Below are 26697 nucleotides of genomic sequence, written 5' to 3'. Positions count from 1 at the left end.
CTCCCTCTTTACCTCTGTAGTCTGGTCTCCTTCACCACCACCAGTTACCATACCCGATCTGCTAGGTGGTTGTTACTTAAAGTCCCCAGGACATTCACAGTATTAGGCAAGACTGCCTTCGCTTCTTGTGCACCAGACACATGGAATAATCTACAATCCCTGCTTCATCTGGATATGTTAGTGCCACTGAATGGAATAGTCTACAATCCATGCTTCATCTGGATATGTTAGTGCCACTGAATGGAATAGTCTACAATCCATGCTTCATCTGGATATGTTAGTGCCACTGAATGGAATAGTCTACAATCCATGCTTCATCTGGATATGTTAGTGCCACTGAATGGAATAGTCTACAGTCCATGCTTCATCTGGATATGTTAGTGCCACTGAATGGAATTGTTATGACGCGTGAATGAGGACCCAAAAGCGAATAAACAAAACTGAGTTTCTTTAATGACGAAACACACGTAGGCTCAGATGGACAGGCAGATTCCGACAGGACAGGACAAGGTTAGATGAACAGGCAGATTCCGACAGGACAGGACAAGGTTGCAGCAAACACGACGATAGTCAGGTTCAGGCATGAGAACACAAACGAGAATCCGACAAAGACAGGAACAGGAACAGAGAGAGATATAGAGACCTAATCAGAGGGAAAAAGGGAACAGGTGGGAAAAGGGGTGAACGAGGTAGTTAGAGGAGACAAGGAACAGCTGGGGGAAAGAGGGGAAGAAAAGGTAACCTAATACGACCAGCAGAGGGAGACAGGGTGAAGAGTAAGAACAGGAACAGGACACAACATGACAACACATGACAGTACCCCCCCACTCACCGAGCGCCTCCTGGCGCACTCGAGGAGGAAACCTGGCGGCAACGGAGGAAATCATCGATCAGCGCACGGTCCAGCACGTCCCGAGAGGGAACCCAACTCCTCTCCTCAGGACCGTACCCCTCCCAATCCACTAGGTACTGATGACCACGGCCCCGAGGACGCATGTCCAAAATCTTACGGACCCTGTAGATAGGTGCGCCCTCGACAAGGATGGGGGGGGGGGGGGGGGAGACGAGCGGGGGCGCGAAGAACGGGCTTAACACAGGAGACATGGAAGACCGGGTGGACGCGACGAAGATATCGCGGAAGAAGAAGTCGCACTGCGACAGGATTAATGATCTGAGAAATACGGAACGGACCAATGAACCGCGGGGTCAACTTGCGAGAAGCTGTCTTAAGGGGAAGGTTCTGAGTGGAGAGCCAAACTCTCTGACCGCGACAATATCTAGGACTCTTAGTTCTACGCTTATTAGCAGCTCTCACAGTCTGCGCCCTATAACGGCAAAGTGCAGACCTGACCCTCTTCCAGGTGCGCTCGCAACGTTGGACAAAAGCCTGAGCGGAGGGGACGCTGGACTCGGCGAACTGAGATGAGAACAGCGGAGGCTGGTACCCGAGGCTACTCTGAAAAGGAGATAGCCCGGTCGCAGACGAAGGAAGCGAGTTGTGGGCGTATTCTGCCCAGGGGAGCTGTTCTGACCAAGACGCAGGGTTGCGAAAAGAAAGACTGCGTAAGATGCGACCAATAGTCTGATTGGCCCGTTCTGCTTGACCGTTAGACTGGGGGTGAAAGCCGGAAGAGAGACTGACGGAAGCCCCAATCAAACGGCAAAACTCCCTCCAAAATTGAGACGTGAATTGCGGACCTCTGTCCGAAACGACGTCTGACGGAAGGCCATGAATCCTGAAAACATTCTCGATGATGATTTGTGCCGTCTCTTTAGCAGAAGGAAGCTTAGCAAGGGGAATGAAATGAGCCGCCTTAGAGAACCTATCGACAACCGTAAGAATAACAGTCTTCCCCGCTGACGAAGGCAGTCCGGTGACAAAATCTAAGGCGATGTGAGACCACGGTCGAGAGGGAATGGGAAGCGGCCTGAGACGGCCGGAAGGAGGGGAGTTACCGGACTTAGTCTGCGCGCAGACCGAACAAGCAGCCACGAAACGACGCGTGTCATGCTCCCGGGTGGGCCACCAAAAACGCTGGCGAATGGAAGCAAGCGTACCCCGAACGCCAGGGTGGCCGGCTAACTTGGCAGAGTGAGCCCACTGAAGAACGGCCAGACGAGTAGGAACGGGAACGAAAAGAAGGTTCCTAGGACAAGCGCGCGGCGACGGAGTGTGAGTGAGTGCTTGCTTTACCTGCCTCTCAATTCCCCAGACAGTCAACCCGACAACACGCCCCTCAGGGAGAATCCCCTCGGGGTCAGTGGAGGCTACTGAAGAACTGAAGAGACGAGATAAAGCATCAGGCTTGGTGTTCTTAGAGCCCGGACGATAAGAAATCACGAACTCGAAACGAGCGAAAAACAGCGCCCAACGCGCCTGACGCGCATTAAGTCGTTTGGCAGAACGGATGTACTCAAGGTTCCTATGGTCAGTCCAAACGACAAAAGGAACGGTCGCCCCCTCCAACCACTGTCGCCATTCGCCTAGGGCTAAGCGGATGGCGAGCAGTTCGCGGTTTCCCACATCATAGTTACGTTCCGACGGCGACAGACGATGAGAAAAATACGCGCAAGGGTGGACCTTGTCGTCAGAGAGGGAGCGCTGAGAAAGAATGGCTCCCACGCCCACCTCTGACGCGTCAACCTCGACAACGAACTGTCTAGAGACGTCAGGTGTAACAAGGATAGGTGCGGATGTAAAACGATTCTTGAGGAGATCAAAAGCTCCCTGGGCGGAAACGGACCACTTAAAGCACGTCTTGACAGAAGTAAGGGCTGTGAGAGGAGCTGCCTCCTGACCGAAATTACGGATGAAACGACGATAGAAGTTCGCGAAGCCGAGAAAGCGCTGCAGCTCGACGCGTGACTTAGGGACGGGCCAATCAATGACAGCTTGGACCTTAGCGGGATCCATCTTAATGCCTTCAGCGGAAATAACAGAACCGAGAAATGTGACGGAGGGGGCATGAAAAGTGCACTTCTCAGCCTTCACAAAAAGACAATTCTCTAAAAGGCGCTGGAGGACACGTCGAACGTGCTGAACATGAATCTGGAGTGACGGTGAAAAAATCAGGATATCGTCAAGGTAAACGAAGACAAAGATGTTCAGCATGTCTCTCAGGACATCATTGACTAATGCCTGAAAAACAGCTGGAGCGTTAGCGAGGCCGAAAGGAAGAACCCGGTATTCAAAGTGCCCTAACGGAGTGTTAAACGCCGTCTTCCACTCGTCCCCCTCCCTGATGCGCACGAGATGGTAAGCGTTACGAAGGTCCAACTTAGTGAAAAACCTGGCTCCCTGCAGGATCTCGAAGGCTGAAGACATAAGAGGAAGCGGATAACGATTCTTCACTGTTATGTCGTTCAGCCCTCGATAATCTATGCAGGGGCGCAGAGACCCGTCCTTCTTCTTGACAAAAAAAAAACCCCGCTCCGGCGGGAGAGGAGGAGGGGACTATGGTACCGGCGTCAAGAGCGACAGACAAATAATCTTCGAGAGCCTTACGTTCGGGAGCCGACAGAGAGTATAGTCTACCCCGGGGGGGAGTGGTTCCCGGAAGGAGATCAATACTACAATCATACGACCGGTGTGGAGGAAGAGAGGTGGCCCTGGACCGACTGAACACCGTGCGCAGATCGTGATATTCCTCCGGCACCCCTGTCAAATCGCCAGGCTCCTCCTGTGAAGAAGAGACAGAGGAAACAGGAGGGATAGCAGACATTAAACATTTCACATGACAAGAGACGTTCCAGGAGAGGATAGAATTACTAGACCAATTAATAGAAGGATTATGACAAACTAGCCAGGGATGGCCCAAAACAACAGGTGTAAAAGGTGAACGAAAAATTTAAAAAGAAATGGTTTCGCTATGATTACCAGAGACAGTGAGGGTTAAAGGTAGCGTCTCACGCTGAATCCTGGGGAGAGGACTACCATCCAAAGCGAACAAGGCCGTGGGCTCCCTTAACTGTCTGAGAGGAATGTCATGTTCCCGAGCCCAGGTCTCGTCCATAAAACAGCCCTCCGCCCCAGAGTCTATTAAGGCACTGCAGGAAGCTGACGAACCGGTCCAGCGTAGATGGACCGACAAGGTAGTGCAGGATCTTGAAGGAGAGACAGGAGTAGTAGCGCTCACCAGTAGCCCTCCGCTTACTGATGAGCTCTGGCTTTTACTGGACATGAAGTGACAAAATGACCAGCGGAACCGCAATAGAGACAGAGGCGGTTGGTGATTCTCCGTTCCCTCTCCTTAGTCGAGATGCGGATACCTCCCAGCTGCATAGGCTCAGCACCCGACCCGGCAGAGGAAGATGGTAGTGATGCGGAGAGGGGGGCAACGGAGAACGTGAGCTCCTTTCCACGAGCTCGGTGACGAAGATCAAGCCGTCGCTCTATGCGAATAGCGAGTTCAATCAAGGAATCCACGCTGGAAGGAACCTCCCGGGAGAGAATCTCATCCTTCACCTCCGCGCGGAGACCCTCCAGAAAGCGAGCGAGCAAAGCCGGCTCGTTCCAGTCACTGGAGGCAGCAAGAGTGCGAAACTCAATAGAGTAGTCTGTTATGGATCGATTACCTTGACATAGGGAAGACAGGACCCTGGAAGCTTCCTCCCCAAAAACAGAACGATCAAAAACCCGTATCATCTCCTCCTTAAAGTCCTGATACTGGTTAGTACACTCAGCCCTTGCCTCCCAGATTGCCGTGCCCCACTCACGAGCCCGTCCAGTAAGGAGAGATATGACGTAGGCGATACGAGCTGTGCTCCTGGAGTAAGTGTTGGGCTGGAGAGAAAACACAATATCACACTGGGTGAGGAACGAGCGGCATTCAGTGGGCTCCCCAGAGTAACACGGCGGGTTATTGATTCTGGGCTCCGGAGATTCGAAAGCCCTGGAAGTGGCCGGTGGACCGAGGCGGAGATGGTGAACCTGTTCTGTGAGGTTGGAGACTTGGGCGGACAGGGTCTCAACGGCATGTCGAGCAGCAGACAATTCCTGCTCGTGTCTGCCTAGCATCGCTCCCTGGATCTCGACGGCAGAGTGGAGAGGATCCGAAGTCGCTGGGTCCATTCTTGGTCGGATTCTTCTGTTATGACGCGTGAATGAGGACCCAAAAGCGAATTAACAAAACTGAGTTTCTTTAATGACGAAACACACGTAGGCTCAGATGGACAGGCAGATTCCGACAGGACAGGACAAGGTTGCAGCAAACACGACGATAGTCAAGTTCAGGCATGAGAACACAAACGAGAATCCGACAAAGACAGGAACAGGAACAGAGAGAGATATAGAGACCTAATCAGAGGGAAAAAGGGAACAGGTGGGAAAAGGGGTGAACGAGGTAGTTAGAGGAGACAAGGAACAGCTGGGGGAAAGAGGGGAAGAAAAGGTAACCTAATACGACCAGCAGAGGGAGACAGGGTGAAGAGTAAGAACAGGAACAGGACACAACATGACAATACATGACAGGAATAGTCTACAATCCATGCTTCATCTGGATATGTTAGTGCCACTGAATGGAATAGTCTACAATTCATGCTTCATCTGGATATGTTAGTGCCACTGAATGGAATAGTCTACAATCCCTGCTTCATCTGGATATGTTAGTGCCACTGAATGGAATAGTCTACAATCCCTGCTTCATCTGGATATGTTAGTGCCACTGAATGGAATAGTCTACAATTCATGCTTCATCTGGATATGTTAGTGCCACTGAATGGAATAATCTACAATCCCTGCTTCATCTGGATATGTTAGTGCCACTGAATGGAATAGTCTACAATCCATGCTTCATCTGGATATGTTAGTGCCACTGAATGGAATAGTCTACAATCCATGCTTCATCTGGATATGTTAGTGTCACTGAATGGAATAATCTACAATCCCTGCTTCATCTGGATATGTTAGTGACCCTGAATGAATTTAAAATATTGATGGGAGTCTTACGGAGGAGTGTAAATGTTTTTGTTTTAGGCTGGATCATGTTGTTGTATTGTTGTATGTTTAAATGATGTAATGTATTGATCGTTGCTGCCTTCTTGGCCAGGTCTCCCTTGAGAAAGAGGCTCTGGGTCTCAATGGGCTTTTCCTGGTTAAATACATTTATAAAATACAAATATACAGGTGTAGGATCTTAATTTGACCGGTTTCGTCGCAAGAGTAAAATAACCCTGCAGGAGGAGGATTTGACTTTTAAAAAGTGATGATTTCTAACAATACATTCATTTTGACAGGCTACAGTAGGTAGGCAATAGTTGTGGTGTGATATCTAGTGATAGAAAGAGAACTGCTGATTTTCAGTACATTTACTGTGTGAAGTGACATTGGTAGTGACATTAACTCCGTACAGCTGGGGTATTCAAATCTGACCCTACGAGGTCCAGGGACTACTGCTGCTTTGGTCTTCTACCTGATAAATCATTGTATCCACCTGGTGTCTCAGGTCTTAATCAGTTCCTGATTAGGGGGAGGAGAATTTTAACAAAAATCTGTGGAACTGGCTTCGAGGTCCAGATTTGAATTTAAGGGCCATAGTTGAATACAGGTCTAATATAGGATGTAATTCTGACAGGATGATGAAAGACACGTATGAGGCGGGGCGAACAGTTCTGGCGCTGGACTTCATGGTGTTCACACTGCGTCTCATCCACATCTTCGCCATCCACAAGCAGCTGGGGCCCAAGATCATCATTGTGGAGAGGATGGTAATGTAGAGAACTGTTTAAAAGACAAACATGTGTGACAAATGTACCAGGTTTATGACCCAGAAATACAACGTAGCCCCACTAAAACACATTTTGAAAACTTTGATGTATTCGTGTATCAGGGTTGAGGTCAGTTCCATTTCCATTCCAGTCAATTCAGAAAGTAAACCAAAACTTTTTTTTAAACAAACATTTGTCATTGATAATTATTATTTTTCATTGTATTTGTAATTCCAGTGTACTTCCTGAATTGCCTGTAATTGACCCCGACCCTGTTGTGTATAAATGGAATTGTGGTTGTAACTTTATAACCTGGTACATTGCTAGTGTATGTCAGAGGGGGATTATAGGTCATGTTTGTACTCTGTTCTTCCTGACAGATGAAGGATGTGTTCTTCTTCCTGTTCTTCCTGAGTGTGTGGCTCATAGCGTACGGCGTGGCTACTCAGGCCCTTCTCCACCCCAACGACCCGCGCCTAGACTGGGTGTTTCGCAGGGTCCTGTATCGACCCTACCTGCACATCTTTGGCCAGATCCCATTGGAGGAGATTGACGGTGAGATAGAATGTTTTCTGTTTTTCTAGCAATGCCTCTGCTCTGTTATAGTCATGTACATGTAGTTCACATGTAGGTCAGTTTACATGTAGTTCACATGTAGGTCAGTTTACATGTAGTTCACATGTAGGTCAGTTTACATGTAGTTTACATGTAGGTCAGTTTACATGTAGTTCACATGTTGTTCAGTTTACATGTACATCACAGGAGGTTGGTAGCACCTTAATTAGGGAGGACGAGCTCAGGGTCATGTCTGGAACGGAGTGGAATGGTATCACATCCATCAAACACATGGTTTATATGGATCCATATTCTCCATTCCAGCCATTATCATGATCCATCCTCCCCTCAGCAGCCTCCACTGGTGCACATATAGTTTACATGTAGTTCCGTTTACATGTAGTTTACATGTAGTTTACATGTTGTTTACATTTAGTCAGTTTACATGTAGTTTACACTTAGTTTACATGTACTTCAGTTTACATGTTGTTTACATTTAGTCAGTTTACATGTAGTTTACATTTAGTCAGTTTACATGTGGTTCACACATAGCCAGTTTACATGTTGTTTACATTTAGTCAGTTTACATGTAGTTTACACTTAGTTTACATGTAGTTTACATTTAGTCAGTTTACATGTGGTTCACACATAGCCAGTTTACATGTAGTTTACACTTAGCCAGTTTACATGTAGTTTACACTTAGTTTACATGTAGTTTACATTTAGTCAGTTTACATGTGGTTCACAGATAGCCAGTTTACATGTAGTTTACACTTAGCCAGTTTACATGTAGTTTACACTTAGTTTACATGTAGTTTACATTTAGTCAGTTTACATGTGGTTCACACATAGCCAGTTTACATGTAGTTTACACTTAGTTTACATGTAGTTTACATTTAGTCAGTTTACATGTGGTTCACACATAGCCAGTTTACATGTAGTTTACACTTAGCCAGTTTACATGTAGTTTACACTTAGTTTACATGTAGTTTACATTTAGTCAGTTTACATGTGGTTCACACATAGCCAGTTTACATGTAGTTTACACTTAGTTTACATGTAGTTTACATTTAGTCAGTTTACATGTGGTTCACACATAGCCAGTTTACATGTAGTTTACACTTAGCCAGTTTACATGTAGTTTACACTTAGTTTACATGTAGTTTACATTTAGTCAGTTTACATGTGGTTCACACATAGCCAGTTTACATGTAGTTTACACTTAGTTTACATGTAGTTTACATTTAGTCAGTTTACATGTGGTTCACACTTTACGTTTAATTTAAATGTAGTTTACATGTACTTATGTTTATATGTAGTTTACATGAAGATCTGTTTTCATGTCATTTACATGTGGTTCCATTTACATGTTTACATGTGGTTCCATTTACATGTTTACATGTGGTTCCATTTACATGTTTACATGTGGTTCCGTTTACATGTTTACATGTGGTTCCGTTTACATGTTTACATGTGGTTACATTTACATGTTTACATGTGGTTCCGTTTACATGTTTACATGTGGTTCCATTTACATGTTTACATGTGGTTCCATTTACATGTTTACATGTGGTTCCGTTTACATGTTTACATGTGGTTCCATTTACATGTTTACATGTGGTTCCATTTACATGTTTACATGTGGTTCCATTTACATGTTTACATGTGGTTCCATTTACATGTTTACATGTGGTTCCGTTGTCATGTAGTTTTCATGTTGTTCAGTTTACATGTAGTTTACGAGTAGTTCAGTTTCGTTCAGTGGTACATCTTGTTGTCATTCATTATACATCTTGAATTGTTAGTGAATATAAGAGCCTTGTTGTAAACAAAGTATTTCAGCATGCTTGACCACACTGCTGGGGCACTGCTCAGCGGGCGACCTCAGCGGGCGACCTCAGCGGGCGACCTGCGGGCGACCTCAGCGGGCGACCTCAGCGGGCGACCTCAGCGGGCGACCTGCGTCTGTGTTACGCAGTGCATTTTCTTGTTCTTAAAGGCAAATATCTGTGAACAACCGATAGTGAAGAACTATCTAATGTAATCTTCCCAGTGGCACGGATGCCCGAGACCAACTGTACCACGGTGATAGAGGAGATCATCATGGGAACTCTGCCCCCTTGTCCCAACATCTACGCCAACTGGCTGGTCATCCTACTGCTGGTCATCTTCTTACTGGTTACCAACGTTCTGCTGCTCAACCTCCTCATCGCCATGTTCAGGTCAGACTCAACGCACACGCTACTCTGCAGCTCAGTTGGTAGAACATGGGGCTTGACGACTACAGGACAGTGGGTTCAATTCTCGGGAAACCACCCGTATGTAAAATGAAAACATCTGCTAAATGGCAAATATGTACAAGGTCAGACTTAACACACACACGTGTTACTCAGCCCACAGTCATCACCCAGGAAAGAATAGTTTACTCTGATGAGGGAGACTCCAAAAACATGTCCCAATTCAATGATCATGTGCTGCAACAACAAATCAAATCAAATGTATTTATATAGCCCTTCATACATCAGCTGATATCGCAACGTGCTGTACAGAAACCCTGCCTTAAACCCCAAACAGCAAGCAATGCAGAGCTTTTAATGGCTGACAGGAAGAGTCTGGCCTGAACTGTGACTGTCTCACACAACCATCTGATAGGATTATTATTAATAATAATAACGATTAAGGTTGTATATTTCACAGACATACACAATTCAACTGTCTCTCTACCTTTTAGATTACTACAGAAAAAAGATCAATACTTACTCACATGTATCTCATTGATAGGTGAGACGTGTCTGTTAATTGAATGATTAGAATATTCCGCCCTGAAACATATGATTGTATGGAATTGATTAGAATGTATAAAATCAGAATCAATAAATGTGTAGTTCTAGTCAGAATTAGGGTGAAACAATATGTCTTTATGGTATTTTAAACACAGACTGTCTGAGCTTGGTGCCGACCTGACTAGAGATTTGGGAGAGAACGGGGATTACGTCTCACGGACAAGGTCACTATCTCTGTCGGCTGGGTAGTGAGACAGACAGTGTGTGTAGCAGGACAGGGTCACTATCTCTGTCGGCTGGGTAGTGAGACAGACAGTGTGTGTAGCAGGACAGGGTCACTATCTCTGTCGGCTGGGTAGTGAGACAGACAGTGTGTGTAGCAGGACAGGGTCACTATCTCTGTCGGCTGGGTAGTGAGACAGACAGTGTGTGTAGCAGGACAGGGTCACTATCTCTGTCGGCTGGGTAGTGAGACAGACAGTGTGTGTAGCAGGACAGGGTCACTATCTCTGTCGGCTGGGTAGTGAGACAGACTGTGTGTGTAGCAGGACAGGGTCACTATCTCTGTCGGCTGGGAAGTGAGACAGACAGTGTGCGCGTAGCAGGACATGTGTGTGTGTATGTGTGTGCGTATGGTTGTGTGAATGTGTGGGTGTGAGAAGTCAGTATAAAATTAATTGTTTTGTATTCTTGATTTCAGAACGTTCCGTGAATAAACCTTTTTTACTATTTTAGCTGGGCTCCGTCTGTTTCATTCGACCAGGATCTTACACATTCTGGTTTACAGACTGAGTAATATAATTACATTGGGTGATGTACCTGGAGAACATAATTCTCCTAACACTCATGCAGTGTGTTCTCGCTGTGACCTTTCCTCCACCTGCGTGCCTACAGCTACACATTCCAGGTGGTGCAGGGCAACACAGACATCTTCTGGAAGTTCCAGAGGTACAACCTGATCGTGGAGTACCACAGCCGGCCAGCCTTGGCCCCGCCCTTCATCATCATCAGCCACTGTTCCCAGCTCCTCCTCAGCCTGGTCAAGAGTCCTGAGCCCAAACTGGAGCAACTAGGTAAGGCCAGAAACATACGTATTTTACATCGCACACATACGGACATGTATAGTTATGTAGGTACATAATTACACACACGCATTCACACATTCATACACAGTACATGTGTTTGTATACGTTGTCGGTTGCAGCAGTCCTACTGCACATCGTAGTATGAACATTCACAATGCAATTCAGTTTAATATGAAACAACACACATGGACAGTATAGGTCCTTACACCGTGGTGTTGGTGCTAGTATATAGATACTAACAGAGTGGTGTTGGTGCTAGTATATAGATACTAACAGAGTGGTGTTGGTGCTAGTATATAGACACTAACAGTGGTGTTGGTGCTAGTATATAGATACTAACAGAGTGGTGTTGGTGCTAGTATATAGATACTAACAGAGTGGTGTTGGTGTTAGTATATAGATACTAACTGAGTGGTGTTGGTGCTAGTATATAGATACTAACAGAGTGGTGTTGGTGCTAGTATATAGATACTAACAGAGTGGTGTTGGTGCTAGTACATAGATAATAACAGAGTGGTGTTAGTGCTAGTACAGTATATAGATACTAACAGAGTGGTGTTGGTGCTAGTATATAGATACTAACAGAGTGGTGTTGGTGCTAGTATATAGATACTAACAGAGTGGTGTTGGTGCTAGTATATAGATACTAACAGAGTGGTGTTGGTGCTAGTATATAGATACTAACAGAGTGGTGTTGGGGCTAGTATAGATACTAACAGAGTGGTGTTGGGGCTAGTATATAGATACTTACAGAGTGGTGTTGGTGCTAGTATATAGATACTAACAGAGTGGTGTTGGTGCTAGTATATAGATACTAACAGAGTGGTGTTGGTGCTAGTATATAGATACTAACAGAGTGGTGTTGGTGCTAGTATATAGATACTAACAGAGTGGTGTTGGTGCTAGTATATAGATACTAACAGAGTGGTGTTGGGGCTAGTACATAGATAATTACAGAGTGGTGTTGGTGCTAGTATATAGATACTAACAGAGTGGTGTTGGTGCTAGTATATAGATACTAACAGAGTGGTGTTGGTGCTAGTATATAGATACTAACAGAGTGGTGTTGGTGCTAGTATATAGATACTAACAGAGTGGTGTTGGTGCTAGTATATAGATACTAACAGAGTGGTGTTGGTGGTAGTATATAGATACTAACAGAGTGGTGTTGGTGCTCGTATATAGATACTAACAGAGTGGTGTTGGTGCTAGTATATAGATACTAACAGAGTGGTGTTGGTGCTAGTATATAGATACTAACAGAGTGGTGTTGGTGCTAGTATATAGATACTAACAGAGTGGTGTTGGTGCTAGTATATAGATACTAACAGAGTGGTGTTGGTGCTAGTATATAGATACTAACAGAGTGGTGTTGGTGCTAGTATATAGATACTAACAGAGTGGTGTTGGTGCTCGTATATAGATACTAACAGAGTGGTGTTGGTGCTAGTATATAGATACTAACAGAGTGGTGTTGGGGCTAGTATATAGATACTAACAGAGTGGTGTTGGTGCTCGTATATAGATACTAACAGAGTGGTGTTGGTGCTAGTATATAGATACTAACTGAGTGGTGTTGGTGCTAGTACATAGATAATAACAGAGTGGTGTTAGTGCTAGTACAGTATATAGATACTAACATAGTGGTGTTGGTGCTAGTATATAGATACTAACAGGGTGGTGTTGGTGCTAGTACATAGATAATAACAGAGTGGTGTTGGTGCTAGTATATAGATACTAACAGAGTGGTGTTGGTGCTAGTATATAGATACTAACAGAGTGGTGTTGGGGCTAGTATATAGATACTAACAGAGTGGTGTTGGTGCTAGTATATAGATACTAACTGAGTGGTGTTGGGGCTAGTATAGATACTAACAGAGTGGTGTTGGGGCTAGTATATAGATACTAACAGAGTGGTGTTGGTGCTCGTATATAGATACTAACAGAGTGGTGTTGGTGCTAGTATATAGATACTAACTGAGTGGTGTTGGGGCTAGTACATAGATAATTACAGAGTGGTGTTGGTGCTAGTACATAGATACTAACAGAGTGGTGTTGGTGCAAGTACATAGATAATAACAGAGTGGTGTTGGTGCTAGTATATAGATACTAACAGAGTGGTGTTGGTGCTAGTATAAAGATTCTAACAGAGTGGTGTTGGTGCTAGTATATAGATACTAACAGAGTGGTGTTGGTGCTAGTATATAGATACTAACAGAGTGGTGTTGGTGCTAGTATATAGATACTAACAGAGTGGTGTTGGGGCTAGTATATAATTACTAACAGAGTGGTGTTGGTGCTAGTATATAGATACTAACAGAGTGGTGTTGGTGCTCGTATATAGATACTAACAGAGTGGTGTTGGTGCTCGTATATAGATACTAACAGAGTGGTGTTGGTGCTAGTATATAGATACTAACAGAGTGGTGTTGGTGCTCGTATATAGATACTAACAGAGTGGTGTTGGGGCTAGTATATAGATACTAACAGAGTGGTGTTGGTGCTCGTATATAGATACTAACAGAGTAGTGTTGGTGCTAGTATATAGATACTAACAGAGTGGTGTTGGTGCTAGTATATAGATACTAACAGAGTGGTGTTGGTGCTCGTATATAGATACTAACAGAGTGGTGTTGGTGCTAGTATATAGATACTAACATAGTGGTGTTGGTGTTAGTATATAGATACTAACAGAGTGGTGTTGGTGCTCGTATATAGATACTAACAGAGTGGTGTTGGTGCTAGTATATAGATACTAACAGAGTGGTGTTGGTGCTAGTATATAGATACTAACAGAGTGGTGTTGGTGCTCGTATATAGATACTAACAGAGTGGTGTTGGTGCTAGTATATAGATACTAACAGAGTGGTGTTGGTGCTAGTATATAGATACTAACATAGTGGTGTTGGTGCTAGTCCGTAGATACTAACAGAGTGGTGTTGGTGCTAGTATATAGATACTAACAGAGTGGTGCTGGGGCTAGTATATAGATACTAACAGAGTGGTGTTGGTGGTAGTATATAGATACTAACAGAGTGGTGTTGGTGCTAGTATATAGATACTAACAGAGTGGTGTTGGTGCTAGTCTATAGATACTAACAGAGTGGTGTTGGTGCTAGTATATAGATACTAACAGAGTGGTGTTGGTGCTAGTATATAGATACTAACAGAGTGGTGTTGGTGCTAGTATATAGATACTAACAGAGTGGTGTTGGTGCTAGTATATAGATACTAACAGAGTGGTGTTGGTGGTAGTATATAGATACTAACAGAGTGGTGTTGGTGCTCGTATATAGATACTAACAGAGTGGTGTTGGTGCTAGTATATAGATACTAACAGAGTGGTGTTGGTGCTAGTATATAGATACTAACAGAGTGGTGTTGGTGCTCGTATATAGATACTAACAGAGTGGTGTTGGTGCTAGTATATAGATACTAACAGAGTGGTGTTGGGGCTAGTATATAGATACTAACAGAGTGGTGTTGGTGCTCGTATATAGATACTAACAGAGTGGTGTTGGTGCTAGTATATAGATACTAACTGAGTGGTGTTGGTGCTAGTACATAGATAATAACAGAGTGGTGTTAGTGCTAGTACAGTATATAGATACTAACATAGTGGTGTTGGTGCTAGTATATAGATACTAACAGGGTGGTGTTGGTGCTAGTACATAGATAATAACAGAGTGGTGTTGGTGCTAGTATATAGATACTAACAGAGTGGTGTTGGTGCTAGTATATAGATACTAACAGAGTGGTGTTGGGGCTAGTATATAGATACTAACAGAGTGGTGTTGGTGCTAGTATATAGATACTAACTGAGTGGTGTTGGGGCTAGTATAGATACTAACAGAGTGGTGTTGGGGCTAGTATATAGATACTAACAGAGTGGTGTTGGTGCTCGTATATAGATACTAACAGAGTGGTGTTGGTGCTAGTATATAGATACTAACTGAGTGGTGTTGGGGCTAGTACATAGATAATTACAGAGTGGTGTTGGTGCTAGTACATAGATACTAACAGAGTGGTGTTGGTGCAAGTACATAGATAATAACAGAGTGGTGTTGGTGCTAGTATATAGATACTAACAGAGTGGTGTTGGTGCTAGTATAAAGATTCTAACAGAGTGGTGTTGGTGCTAGTATATAGATACTAACAGAGTGGTGTTGGTGCTAGTATATAGATACTAACAGAGTGGTGTTGGTGCTAGTATATAGATACTAACAGAGTGGTGTTGGGGCTAGTATATAATTACTAACAGAGTGGTGTTGGTGCTAGTATATAGATACTAACAGAGTGGTGTTGGTGCTCGTATATAGATACTAACAGAGTGGTGTTGGTGCTCGTATATAGATACTAACAGAGTGGTGTTGGTGCTAGTATATAGATACTAACAGAGTGGTGTTGGTGCTCGTATATAGATACTAACAGAGTGGTGTTGGGGCTAGTATATAGATACTAACAGAGTGGTGTTGGTGCTCGTATATAGATACTAACAGAGTAGTGTTGGTGCTAGTATATAGATACTAACAGAGTGGTGTTGGTGCTAGTATATAGATACTAACAGAGTGGTGTTGGTGCTCGTATATAGATACTAACAGAGTGGTGTTGGTGCTAGTATATAGATACTAACATAGTGGTGTTGGTGTTAGTATATAGATACTAACAGAGTGGTGTTGGTGCTCGTATATAGATACTAACAGAGTGGTGTTGGTGCTAGTATATAGATACTAACAGAGTGGTGTTGGTGCTAGTATATAGATACTAACAGAGTGGTGTTGGTGCTCGTATATAGATACTAACAGAGTGGTGTTGGTGCTAGTATATAGATACTAACAGAGTGGTGTTGGTGCTAGTATATAGATACTAACATAGTGGTGTTGGTGCTAGTCCGTAGATACTAACAGAGTGGTGTTGGTGCTAGTATATAGATACTAACAGAGTGGTGCTGGGGCTAGTATATAGATACTAACAGAGTGGTGTTGGTGGTAGTATATAGATACTAACAGAGTGGTGTTGGTGCTAGTATATAGATACTAACAGAGTGGTGTTGGTGCTAGTCTATAGATACTAACAGAGTGGTGTTGGTGCTAGTATATAGATACTAACAGAGTGGTGTTGGTGCTAGTATATAGATACTAACAGAGTGGTGTTGGTGCTAGTATATAGATACTAACAGAGTGGTGTTGGTGCTAGTATATAGATACTAACAGAGTGGTGTTGGTGGTAGTATATAGATACTAACAGAGTGGTGTTGGTGCTCGTATATAGATACTAACAGAGTGGTGTTGGTGCTAGTATATAGATACTAACAGAGTGGTGTTGGTGCTAGTATATAGATACTAACAGAGTGGTGTTGGTGCTAGTATATAGATACTAACAGAGTGGTGTTGGTGCTAGTATATAGATACTAACAGAGTGGTGTTGGTGCTAGTATATAGATACTAACAGAGTGGTGTTGGTGCTAGTATATAGATACTAACAGAGTGGTGTTGGTGCTCGTATATAGATACTAACAGAGTGGTGTTGGTGCTAGTATATAGATACTAACAGAGTGGTGTTGGTGCTAGTACATAGATAATAACAGAGTGGTGTTAGTGCTAGTACAGTATATAGATACTAACATAGTGGTGTTGGTGCTAGTATATAGATACTAACAGGGTGGTGTTGGTGCTAGTACATAGATAATAACAGAGTGGTGTTGGTGCTAGTATATAGATACTAACAGAGTGGTGTTGGTGCTAGTATATAGATACTAACAGAGTGGTGTTGGGGCTAGTATATAGATACTAACAGAGTGGTGTTGGTGCTAGTATATAGATACTAACTGAGTGGTGTTGGGGCTAGTATAGATACTAACAGAGTGGTGTTGGGGCTAGTATATAGATACTAACAGAGTGGTGTTGGTGCTCGTATATAGATACTAACAGAGTGGTGTTGGTGCTAGTATATAGATACTAACTGAGTGGTGTTGGGGCTAGTACATAGATAATTACAGAGTGGTGTTGGTTCTAGTACATAGATACTAACAGAGTGGTGTTGGTGCAAGTACATAGATAATAACAGAGTGGTGTTGGTGCTAGTATATAGATACTAACAGAGTGGTGTTGGTGCTAGTATATAGATACTAACTGAGTGGTGTTGGGGCTAGTACATAGATAATTACAGAGTGGTGTTGGTGCTAGTACATAGATACTAACAGAGTGGTGTTGGTGCAAGTACATAGATAATAACAGAGTGGTGTTGGTGCTAGTATATAGATACTAACAGAGTGGTGTTGGTGCTAGTATAAAGATTCTAACAGAGTGGTGTTGGTGCTAGTATATAGATACTAACAGAGTGGTGTTGGTGCTAGTATATAGATACTAACAGAGTGGTGTTGGTGCTAGTATATAGATACTAACAGAGTGGTGTTGGGGCTAGTATATAATTACTAACAGAGTGGTGTTGGTGCTAGTATATAGATACTAACAGAGTGGTGTTGGTGCTCGTATATAGATACTAACAGAGTGGTGTTGGTGCTCGTATATAGATACTAACAGAGTGGTGTTGGTGCTAGTATATAGATACTAACAGAGTGGTGTTGGTGCTCGTATATAGATACTAACAGAGTGGTGTTGGGGCTAGTATATAGATACTAACAGAGTGGTGTTGGTGCTCGTATATAGATACTAACAGAGTAGTGTTGGTGCTAGTATATAGATACTAACAGAGTGGTGTTGGTGCTAGTATATAGATACTAACAGAGTGGTGTTGGTGCTCGTATATAGATACTAACAGAGTGGTGTTGGTGCTAGTATATAGATACTAACATAGTGGTGTTGGTGTTAGTATATAGATACTAACAGAGTGGTGTTGGTGCTCGTATATAGATACTAACAGAGTGGTGTTGGTGCTAGTATATAGATACTAACAGAGTGGTGTTGGTGCTAGTATATAGATACTAACAGAGTGGTGTTGGTGCTCGTATATAGATACTAACAGAGTGGTGTTGGTGCTAGTATATAGATACTAACAGAGTGGTGTTGGTGCTAGTATATAGATACTAACATAGTGGTGTTGGTGCTAGTCCGTAGATACTAACAGAGTGGTGTTGGTGCTAGTATATAGATACTAACAGAGTGGTGCTGGGGCTAGTATATAGATACTAACAGAGTGGTGTTGGTGGTAGTATATAGATACTAACAGAGTGGTGTTGGTGCTAGTATATAGATACTAACAGAGTGGTGTTGGTGCTAGTCTATAGATACTAACAGAGTGGTGTTGGTGCTAGTATATAGATACTAACAGAGTGGTGTTGGTGCTAGTATATAGATACTAACAGAGTGGTGTTGGTGCTAGTATATAGATACTAACAGAGTGGTGTTGGTGCTAGTATATAGATACTAACAGAGTGGTGTTGGTGGTAGTATATAGATACTAACAGAGTGGTGTTGGTGCTCGTATATAGATACTAACAGAGTGGTGTTGGTGCTAGTATATAGATACTAACAGAGTGGTGTTGGTGCTAGTATATAGATACTAACAGAGTGGTGTTGGTGCTAGTATATAGATACTAACAGAGTGGTGTTGGTGCTAGTATATAGATACTAACAGAGTGGTGTTGGTGCTAGTATATAGATACTAACAGAGTGGTGTTGGTGCTAGTATATAGATACTAACAGAGTGGTGTTGGTGCTCGTATATAGATACTAACAGAGTGGTGTTGGTGCTAGTATATAGATACTAACAGAGTGGTGTTGGTGCTAGTACATAGATAATAACAGAGTGGTGTTAGTGCTAGTACAGTATATAGATACTAACATAGTGGTGTTGGTGCTAGTATATAGATACTAACAGGGTGGTGTTGGTGCTAGTACATAGATAATAACAGAGTGGTGTTGGTGCTAGTATATAGATACTAACAGAGTGGTGTTGGTGCTAGTATATAGATACTAACAGAGTGGTGTTGGGGCTAGTATATAGATACTAACAGAGTGGTGTTGGTGCTAGTATATAGATACTAACTGAGTGGTGTTGGGGCTAGTATAGATACTAACAGAGTGGTGTTGGGGCTAGTATATAGATACTAACAGAGTGGTGTTGGTGCTCGTATATAGATACTAACAGAGTGGTGTTGGTGCTAGTATATAGATACTAACTGAGTGGTGTTGGGGCTAGTACATAGATAATTACAGAGTGGTGTTGGTTCTAGTACATAGATACTAACAGAGTGGTGTTGGTGCAAGTACATAGATAATAACAGAGTGGTGTTGGTGCTAGTATATAGATACTAACAGAGTGGTGTTGGTGCTAGTATATAGATACTAACATAGTGGTGTTGGTGTTAGTATATAGATACTAACAGAGTGGTGTTGGTGCTCGTATATAGATACTAACAGAGTGGTGTTGGTGCTAGTATATAGATACTAACAGAGTGGTGTTGGTGCTAGTATATAGATACTAACAGAGTGGTGTTGGTGCTCGTATATAGATACTAACAGAGTGGTGTTGGTGCTAGTATATAGATACTAACAGAGTGGTGTTGGTGCTAGTATATAGATACTAACATAGTGGTGTTGGTGCTAGTCCATAGATACTAACAGAGTGGTGTTGGTGCTAGTATATAGATACTAACAGAGTGGTGTTGGTGCTAGTCCATAGATACTAACAGAGTGGTGTTGGTGCTAGTATATAGATACTAACAGAGTGGTGCTGGGGCTAGTATATAGATACTAACAGAGTGGTGTTGGTGGTAGTATATAGATACTAACAGAGTGGTGTTGGTGCTAGTATATAGATACTAACAGAGTGGTGTTGGTGCTAGTATATAGATACTAACATAGTGGTGTTGGTGTTAGTATATAGATACTAACAGAGTGGTGTTGGTGCTAGTATATAGATACTAACAGAGTGGTGTTGGTGCTAGTCTATAGATACTAACAGAGTGGTGTTGGTGCTAGTATATAGATACTAACAGAGTGGTGTTGGTGCTAGTATATAGATACTAACAGAGTGGTGCTGGTGCTAGTATATAGATACAAACAGAGTGGTGTTGGTGCTAGTATATAGATACTAACAGAGTGGTGTTCTTGTTGTGTGTTCAGAGAGGGAGCTGCCTGCAGGTCTGGACCAGAGGTTGATGACCTGGGAGACAGTACAGAAGGAGAACTATCTGGCCAAACTGGAACGGCAGCATCTGGAGAGCAGTGAGGAGAGACTGAAGAGCACCTCTTCCAAGTAACTCTTTGACAATGCTTTGTTTTGTAAATGGTATTGATCAATTTCCACCACGTTGTGTGTGCTGTATATTTGTAATTCTTATGAACTACCTTTAAGACACAGTCTGTATCCTTCAATTATGTCTTTGATATTCAATGTGTTTTTCCAATGTTTTTCTTTGTGACAAAAGGGTTCAGAGCTTATTGAAGATTGTTGGAGGATTCAAGGAGCAAGAGAAGCGAATGTCATCCATGGAAGCTCAGGTACAAAAATAGAGACATTGATTTATTATGCCAGGCATAATGGAACCAATAGAGTAGTCCCAAAAGTGGAAACTCGGCCGGACAACACTAGTGATGGTACATGTGTGTGTATTATCAAAGGTGTGTAAAAGGTTTGCCTCTGTCTGTCCCACCCCCAGGTGAAGTACTGTGGGGAGGTGCTGTCCTGGATCGCTGAGTGCTTTTCCCAGAGTACACTCAAGTGTGAGAGAGAGGCCCCCAGAGTTCCATGTGAGTGATGATGCTAATGATGATCATGATGATGCTAGTGATGATGATAATGATGATCATGATGATACTAGTGATGATGCTAATGATGATGATAATGATGATGCTAGTGAGAATACTAGTGATGATGACACTAGTGATGATTCTAGTGACGATGATCATGATGATAGTAGTGATGATACTAGTGATGATACTAGTGATGATGCTAATGATGATGATAATGATGATGCTAGTGAGAATACTAGTGATGATTCTAGTGACAATGATCATGATGAAAGTAGTGATGATACTAGTGATGATGCTAGTGATGATGCTAGTGATGATGCTAATGATGATCATGATGATACTAGTGATGATGATAATGATGATCATGATGATACTAGTGATGATGATAGTGATGATGCTAGTGATGATGCTAGTGAGGATACTAGTGATGATGATACTAGTGATGATGCTAGTGATGATGCTAGTGATGATGCTAATGATGATCATGATACTAGTGATGATGATAATGATGATCATGATGATACTAGTGATGATGATACTAGTGATGATACTAGTGATGATGCTAGTGATGATGATACTAGTGATGATGCTAGTAATGATACTAGTGATGATGCTAGTGAGAATACTAGGGATGATGCTAGTGATGATGATCATGATAATACTAGTGATGACACTTCTAATGATACTAGAGATGATACTAGTGATGATGCTAGTGATTATGCTAGTGATGATACTAGTGATTATGCTAGTGATTATGCTAGTGATGATACTAGTGATGATGCTAGTGATGATGCTAGCGATTATGATCATGATAGTGATGATACTAGTGATGATGCTATTGATGATGCTAGTGTCGTGTCTTTGGCTATGCCGGATTAATTGCTAAGACATGCTATTCTATAAAATAATTTCTCCGTAATTAATATCACCTGATTGAGCTAATCATGTAAATGTAGTTAACTAGAGAGTCAGGCACCACAAAATAATATTTATAGAGCTGTTATCTTCCGAATAAACTCTTAAAGATCTGTAATATTTTTCATCAATAGCAGTCAATATCAATCGTCATCTTACTTCAGTCTCATAATCTGAAAGTTGTAAATTCTTGGTTATCTTCAAGAACCCTGGCTAACAATTTGAATCAGCAATACAAAATTGGGTTTAATTATTTATTTACTAAATACCTAACCAATCACACAGAACTACATATACAAATAATTAATTATACCTGGATAATTCTTTACGTCATAAAGGAAAACGTCCCTGGCAGGCGGAACAGATATGACAGCTTGTTACACAAAGGAAAAGGGGCTGGGTTGAGTGAAAGAGCGGGAAGACAGGAACAAGGGCGAAGCTGTGCTATCGTAAATACAGTATCTTATGCATTCTAAATTACTGCCCATTTGGAAAAGGAAAATGCAATAAATATTTACTCTTAGCTGCACTTCAGTAGGTTGGTGGTAGATGGAAGGCCGTGTTGCCAAACCGAGTCCTTTGTCCTTTGAAGAATGTCTCTGGTGGTCACTTGGATAAATTGTAGTAACGTCGTTGTGTGGTAGATGGGATACTCTGTCTGTTCCTTCCTAACCTGCGTTTGCAGCTGCGGTCGCTAACTCAAGGCTAGGAGGTATCACTTCTGTCGTGAATAAGAGTTCAAAGTTCATACCATTCTCAACCAAAGCTCATGCTGATATTGGCTTCGTTCTGTAGTTTTATCTGAACCATTCTGACATAGGATCGTCATCCTACCTCATTGGAACAGGAAGTTATGTTGTCGTCAAGGGCTTATATAGGAAGGGAGAGGAGGGTGTGTTTGAAAAGTTTTATAGCCCTTGTCCCTTCACAGGGGAGGGCCACTGATTGAGCAGCCCTATCTTATGAAAATCAAAATCTCACATTTTAGAAGCTAAAATCACATTTCCTCCCATCATAAATAATTTCATATTCAAACATTTAAATTGAACAACAATTCCATGTGAATCCGATAACTCTGATGTGTAGACTTTCCACTGTAGAGTTTATGTAATCTTATCATTGATGAGAATGTCTCAGATGACAACCGAACTGACATCATATTCATTAAGTACCACCGAATATGTTCAATTGTTCGGATTACCAGAATATAGTTCATTTCCCCCCACATTCTGACGTTCCCAGAATCTCTATGTTAACCAGGTTTTTTTTAAATGTAATGTAGATAGAGGAAAAAGGGGGGGAAGAGGTATTTATGACTGTCATAAACCTAACCCCCAGGCCAACGTCATGACACTAGTGATGATACTAGTGATGATACTAGTGAGGAGGCTAGTGAGGATACTAGTAATGATGCTAGTGAGGATACTAGTAATGATAATAGTGATGATGCTAGTGATGATGATCATGATGATACTAGTGATGGTGCTAATGATGGTACTAGTGATGATGCTAGTGATGATGATACCAGTGATGATACTAGTGATGATGCTAGAGATGCTACTAGTAATGATTCTAGTGATGCCACTAGTGATGATGATAGTGGTGACACTAGTGATGATGATAGTTTTGATACTAGTGATGATGCTAGTAATGATACTAGTGATGATACTAGTGAGGATGCTAGTGATGATGATACTAGTGATGATGATACTAGTGATGATGCTAGTGATGATACTAGTGATGATGATCATGATGATACTAGTGATGATGATACTAGTGATGATACTAGTGATGATGATAATGATGATCATGATGACACTAGTGGTGATGTAGGGATGCTACTAGTGATGATACTCGTGGTGATAGTGGTGATGTAGGGATGATACTACTGATGATGATACTAGTGATGATGCTAGTAATGATACTAGTGATGATGCTAGTGGTGATGTAGGGATGATACTAGTGATGATACTCGTGGTGATAGTGGTGATGTAGGGATGATACTAGTGGTGATGTAGGGATGATACTAGTGGTGATGTAGGGATGATACTAGTGATAACACTAGTGGTGATGTAGGGATGCTACTAGTGATGATGATCATGATGATACTAGTTATGGTACTAGTGATGATGATCATGATGACACTAGTGGTGATGTAGGGATGATACTCGTGGTGATAGTGGTGATGTAGTGATGATACTAGTGATGATGCTAGTGGTGATGTAGGGATGCTACTAGTGATGATACTAGTGATGATACTAGTGATGATGTAGGGATGCTACTAGTGATGATACTAGTGGTGATACTAGTGATGATACTAGTGGTGATACTAGTGATGATACTAGTGATGATACTAGTGATGATGTAGGGATGCTACTAGTGATGATACTGATGATACTAGTGATGATGATACTTACTAGTGATGATACTAGTGATGATGATACTAGTGATGATGCTAGTAATGATACTAGTGATAATGCTAGTGATGATACTAGTGATGATGATCATGACGATACTAGTGATGGTACTAGTGATGATGATCATGATGACACTAGTGGTGATGTAGGGATGCTACTAGTGATGATACTCGTGGTGATGTAGGGATGCTACTAGTGATGATACTCGTGGTGATAGTGGTGATGTAGGGATGCTACTAGTGATGATACTCGTGGTGATGTAGGGATGCTACTAGTGATGATACTCATGGTGATAGTGGTGATGTAGGGATGATACTAGTGATGATGATCATGATGATACTAGTTATGGTACTAGTGATGATGATAATGATGATACTAGTGGTGATGTAGGGATGCTACTAGTGATGATACTCGTGGTGATAGTGGTGATGTAGGGATGCTACTAGTGATGATACTCGTGGTGATAGTGGTGATGTAGGGATGATACTAGTGATGATGCTAGTGATGATCATGATCATACTAGAGTTTTTTTTACAACAATATACCGTAGATGCTAGTGGTTACAAGGACTGGTGATGAAGTCAATTCATAGTATAGAAGGTGTGAACTTGTGATTTTTTGATGTTGTTAACCTAGTGGTTATAAGTGATTTGCAGGTATGAAGCATTGTTGACAAAGTGGGTGTGTGTTCTGTGTGGGTTGTACAGAGAGGAACTGTCTGTTTAAAGCAGCATAGTCTAAATGTCAATCTTTCTTATAGCTGTCAAGGCTACTGGTGTCACAGCTGTGAAGGCCGGCGCTTCCAGAGATCCCTCTCAGAATGTGTCAGACAAGGAGGTCGAGCCAGAGAGGAGAGAGGCTAAACTAGGCCCCTCAGGATACGGAGCCAACAAGAGGTTTCCTTACATCGACCAATAACATCCACATCAAAACTAGGGTTTTTGGAATATGAATCCCAGCCTGGAAATCAAACCACTAATTTTCTAAATGTTTTTAGTTTTCTAGTTGAGACATGACTGAATCTGAATCCCAAGTGCCTTATTAAAATGAAGAGCCTTGATCCAAATGTGTCTGACTGTGATTTGTGACGTACCCATGTTTCTACTCAAGAGTGCCACCACCAAATACATTAACAAATATCTCAGTACCAATAATAATTTACAAGTGACAAATACAATTTCATTTTATTTGGATTTATTGTTAAGACCCTTTGCAACCACTTATTTGAAGGAGACAAAGGAACGGATGCTTTTTTCTTCTCTAGAAAAACCATATATTTTTTCCCCACTAATTGTTCTTTTTTTAACATTTAATTAATTAAAAAATGTTTACCCCTTTTTCTCCCCAATTTCGTGGTATCCAATTGTATAGTAGCTATTATTTTGTCTCATCGCTACAACTCCCGTACGGGAGTCATGCGTCCTCCGATACACAACCCAACCAAGCCGCACTGCGTCTTATTAACACAGCGCCATCCAACCCGGAAGCCAGCCACACCAATGTGTCGGAGGAAACACCGTGCACCTGGCAACCGTATATAGCCATGTTAGTTTCTACTTCCTGTATATAGCCATGTTGGTTTCTACTTCCTGTATATAGCCATGTTAGTTTCTACTTCCTGTATATAGCCACGTTAGTTTCTACTCCCTGTATATAGCCACGTTAGTTTCTACTCCCTGTATATAGCCAAGTTAGTTTCTACTTCCTGTATACAGCCATGTTATTGTTTTCTCATTATTGTTATTCGTTATTCACCGTGTATTTATTCCTCATGTTGCTATTTCTATTTAATCCTTTATCTTTAACTCTGCGGTGTTGGTAAAGGACCAGTCAGGAAGCATTTCACTCTGTCTACATCTGTTGTTTACAAAGCATGTGACAAATACACTTTTATTTGGTTAGTGCATTGCAACTCAGTACGAATCTCATTTGCTAGATTTATTTATTTAACTAGGCAAGTCAGTTAAGAACAATTCTTATTTACAATGACGGCCTACCAAAAGGCAAAAGGCCTCCTGCGGTGACGGGTGCTGTGATTAAAAATATGAAATATAGGACAAAACAAACATAATGACAAGAGAGACAACACTACATAAAGAGACCTAAGACAACAACAGCACGGCAGCAACACATAACACAGCACGGTAGCAACACAATATGACAACACAGCATGGTAGTAACACAACATAACAACACAGCATGGTAGCAACACAATATGACAACACAGCATGGTAGCAACACAAATTGACAACATGGTAGCAACACAACATGGTAGCAACACAACATGGCAGCATCACAACATGGTAGCAGCACAAAACATGATACAAACATTATTGGGCACAGACAAGAAGGTAGAGACAACCATACATCATGCAAGTGTCCATGTTGTTGGACATTGGACATAGATGTTGGACATTCATTCCTTCTCAGAGAAAGGCACCCATAGATCCTGCTACAGCCTAGCATATTTCAAACAGTACAACATACAGGACCTTCAGAAAGTATTCACACCCCGTGACTT

General features: G+C 42.2%; 1 protein-coding gene across 1 annotated transcript in view; it reads left to right on the top strand.

Annotated features, from left to right (window-relative positions):
- trpm5 (transient receptor potential cation channel, subfamily M, member 5) overlaps positions 1 to 25242 on the top strand; it is a 54655-nt gene extending 29413 nt beyond the window's left edge. The window contains exons 19-26 of the mRNA XM_090223086.1: positions 6573 to 6705; positions 7086 to 7260; positions 9314 to 9482; positions 10938 to 11116; positions 20215 to 20347; positions 20520 to 20592; positions 20751 to 20841; positions 24937 to 25242. Coding sequence (XP_090079212.1) covers positions 6573 to 6705; positions 7086 to 7260; positions 9314 to 9482; positions 10938 to 11116; positions 20215 to 20347; positions 20520 to 20592; positions 20751 to 20841; positions 24937 to 25094 — 1111 coding nt within the window. The 3' untranslated portion in view covers positions 25095 to 25242. The remainder of the gene's footprint in view (positions 1 to 6572; positions 6706 to 7085; positions 7261 to 9313; positions 9483 to 10937; positions 11117 to 20214; positions 20348 to 20519; positions 20593 to 20750; positions 20842 to 24936) is intronic.
- The last annotated feature ends 1455 nt before the right edge of the window (positions 25243 to 26697 follow it).

This window comes from Oncorhynchus mykiss, chromosome 26, assembly GCF_057628025.1.
Source record: "Oncorhynchus mykiss isolate SJ-2025 chromosome 26, ASM5762802v1, whole genome shotgun sequence".
Classification (NCBI taxonomy): Eukaryota; Metazoa; Chordata; class Actinopteri; order Salmoniformes; family Salmonidae; genus Oncorhynchus; species Oncorhynchus mykiss.
The sequence above is the reverse complement of the archived record's forward strand: the minus strand, read 5'-3'. Positions and strand labels throughout refer to the sequence as shown.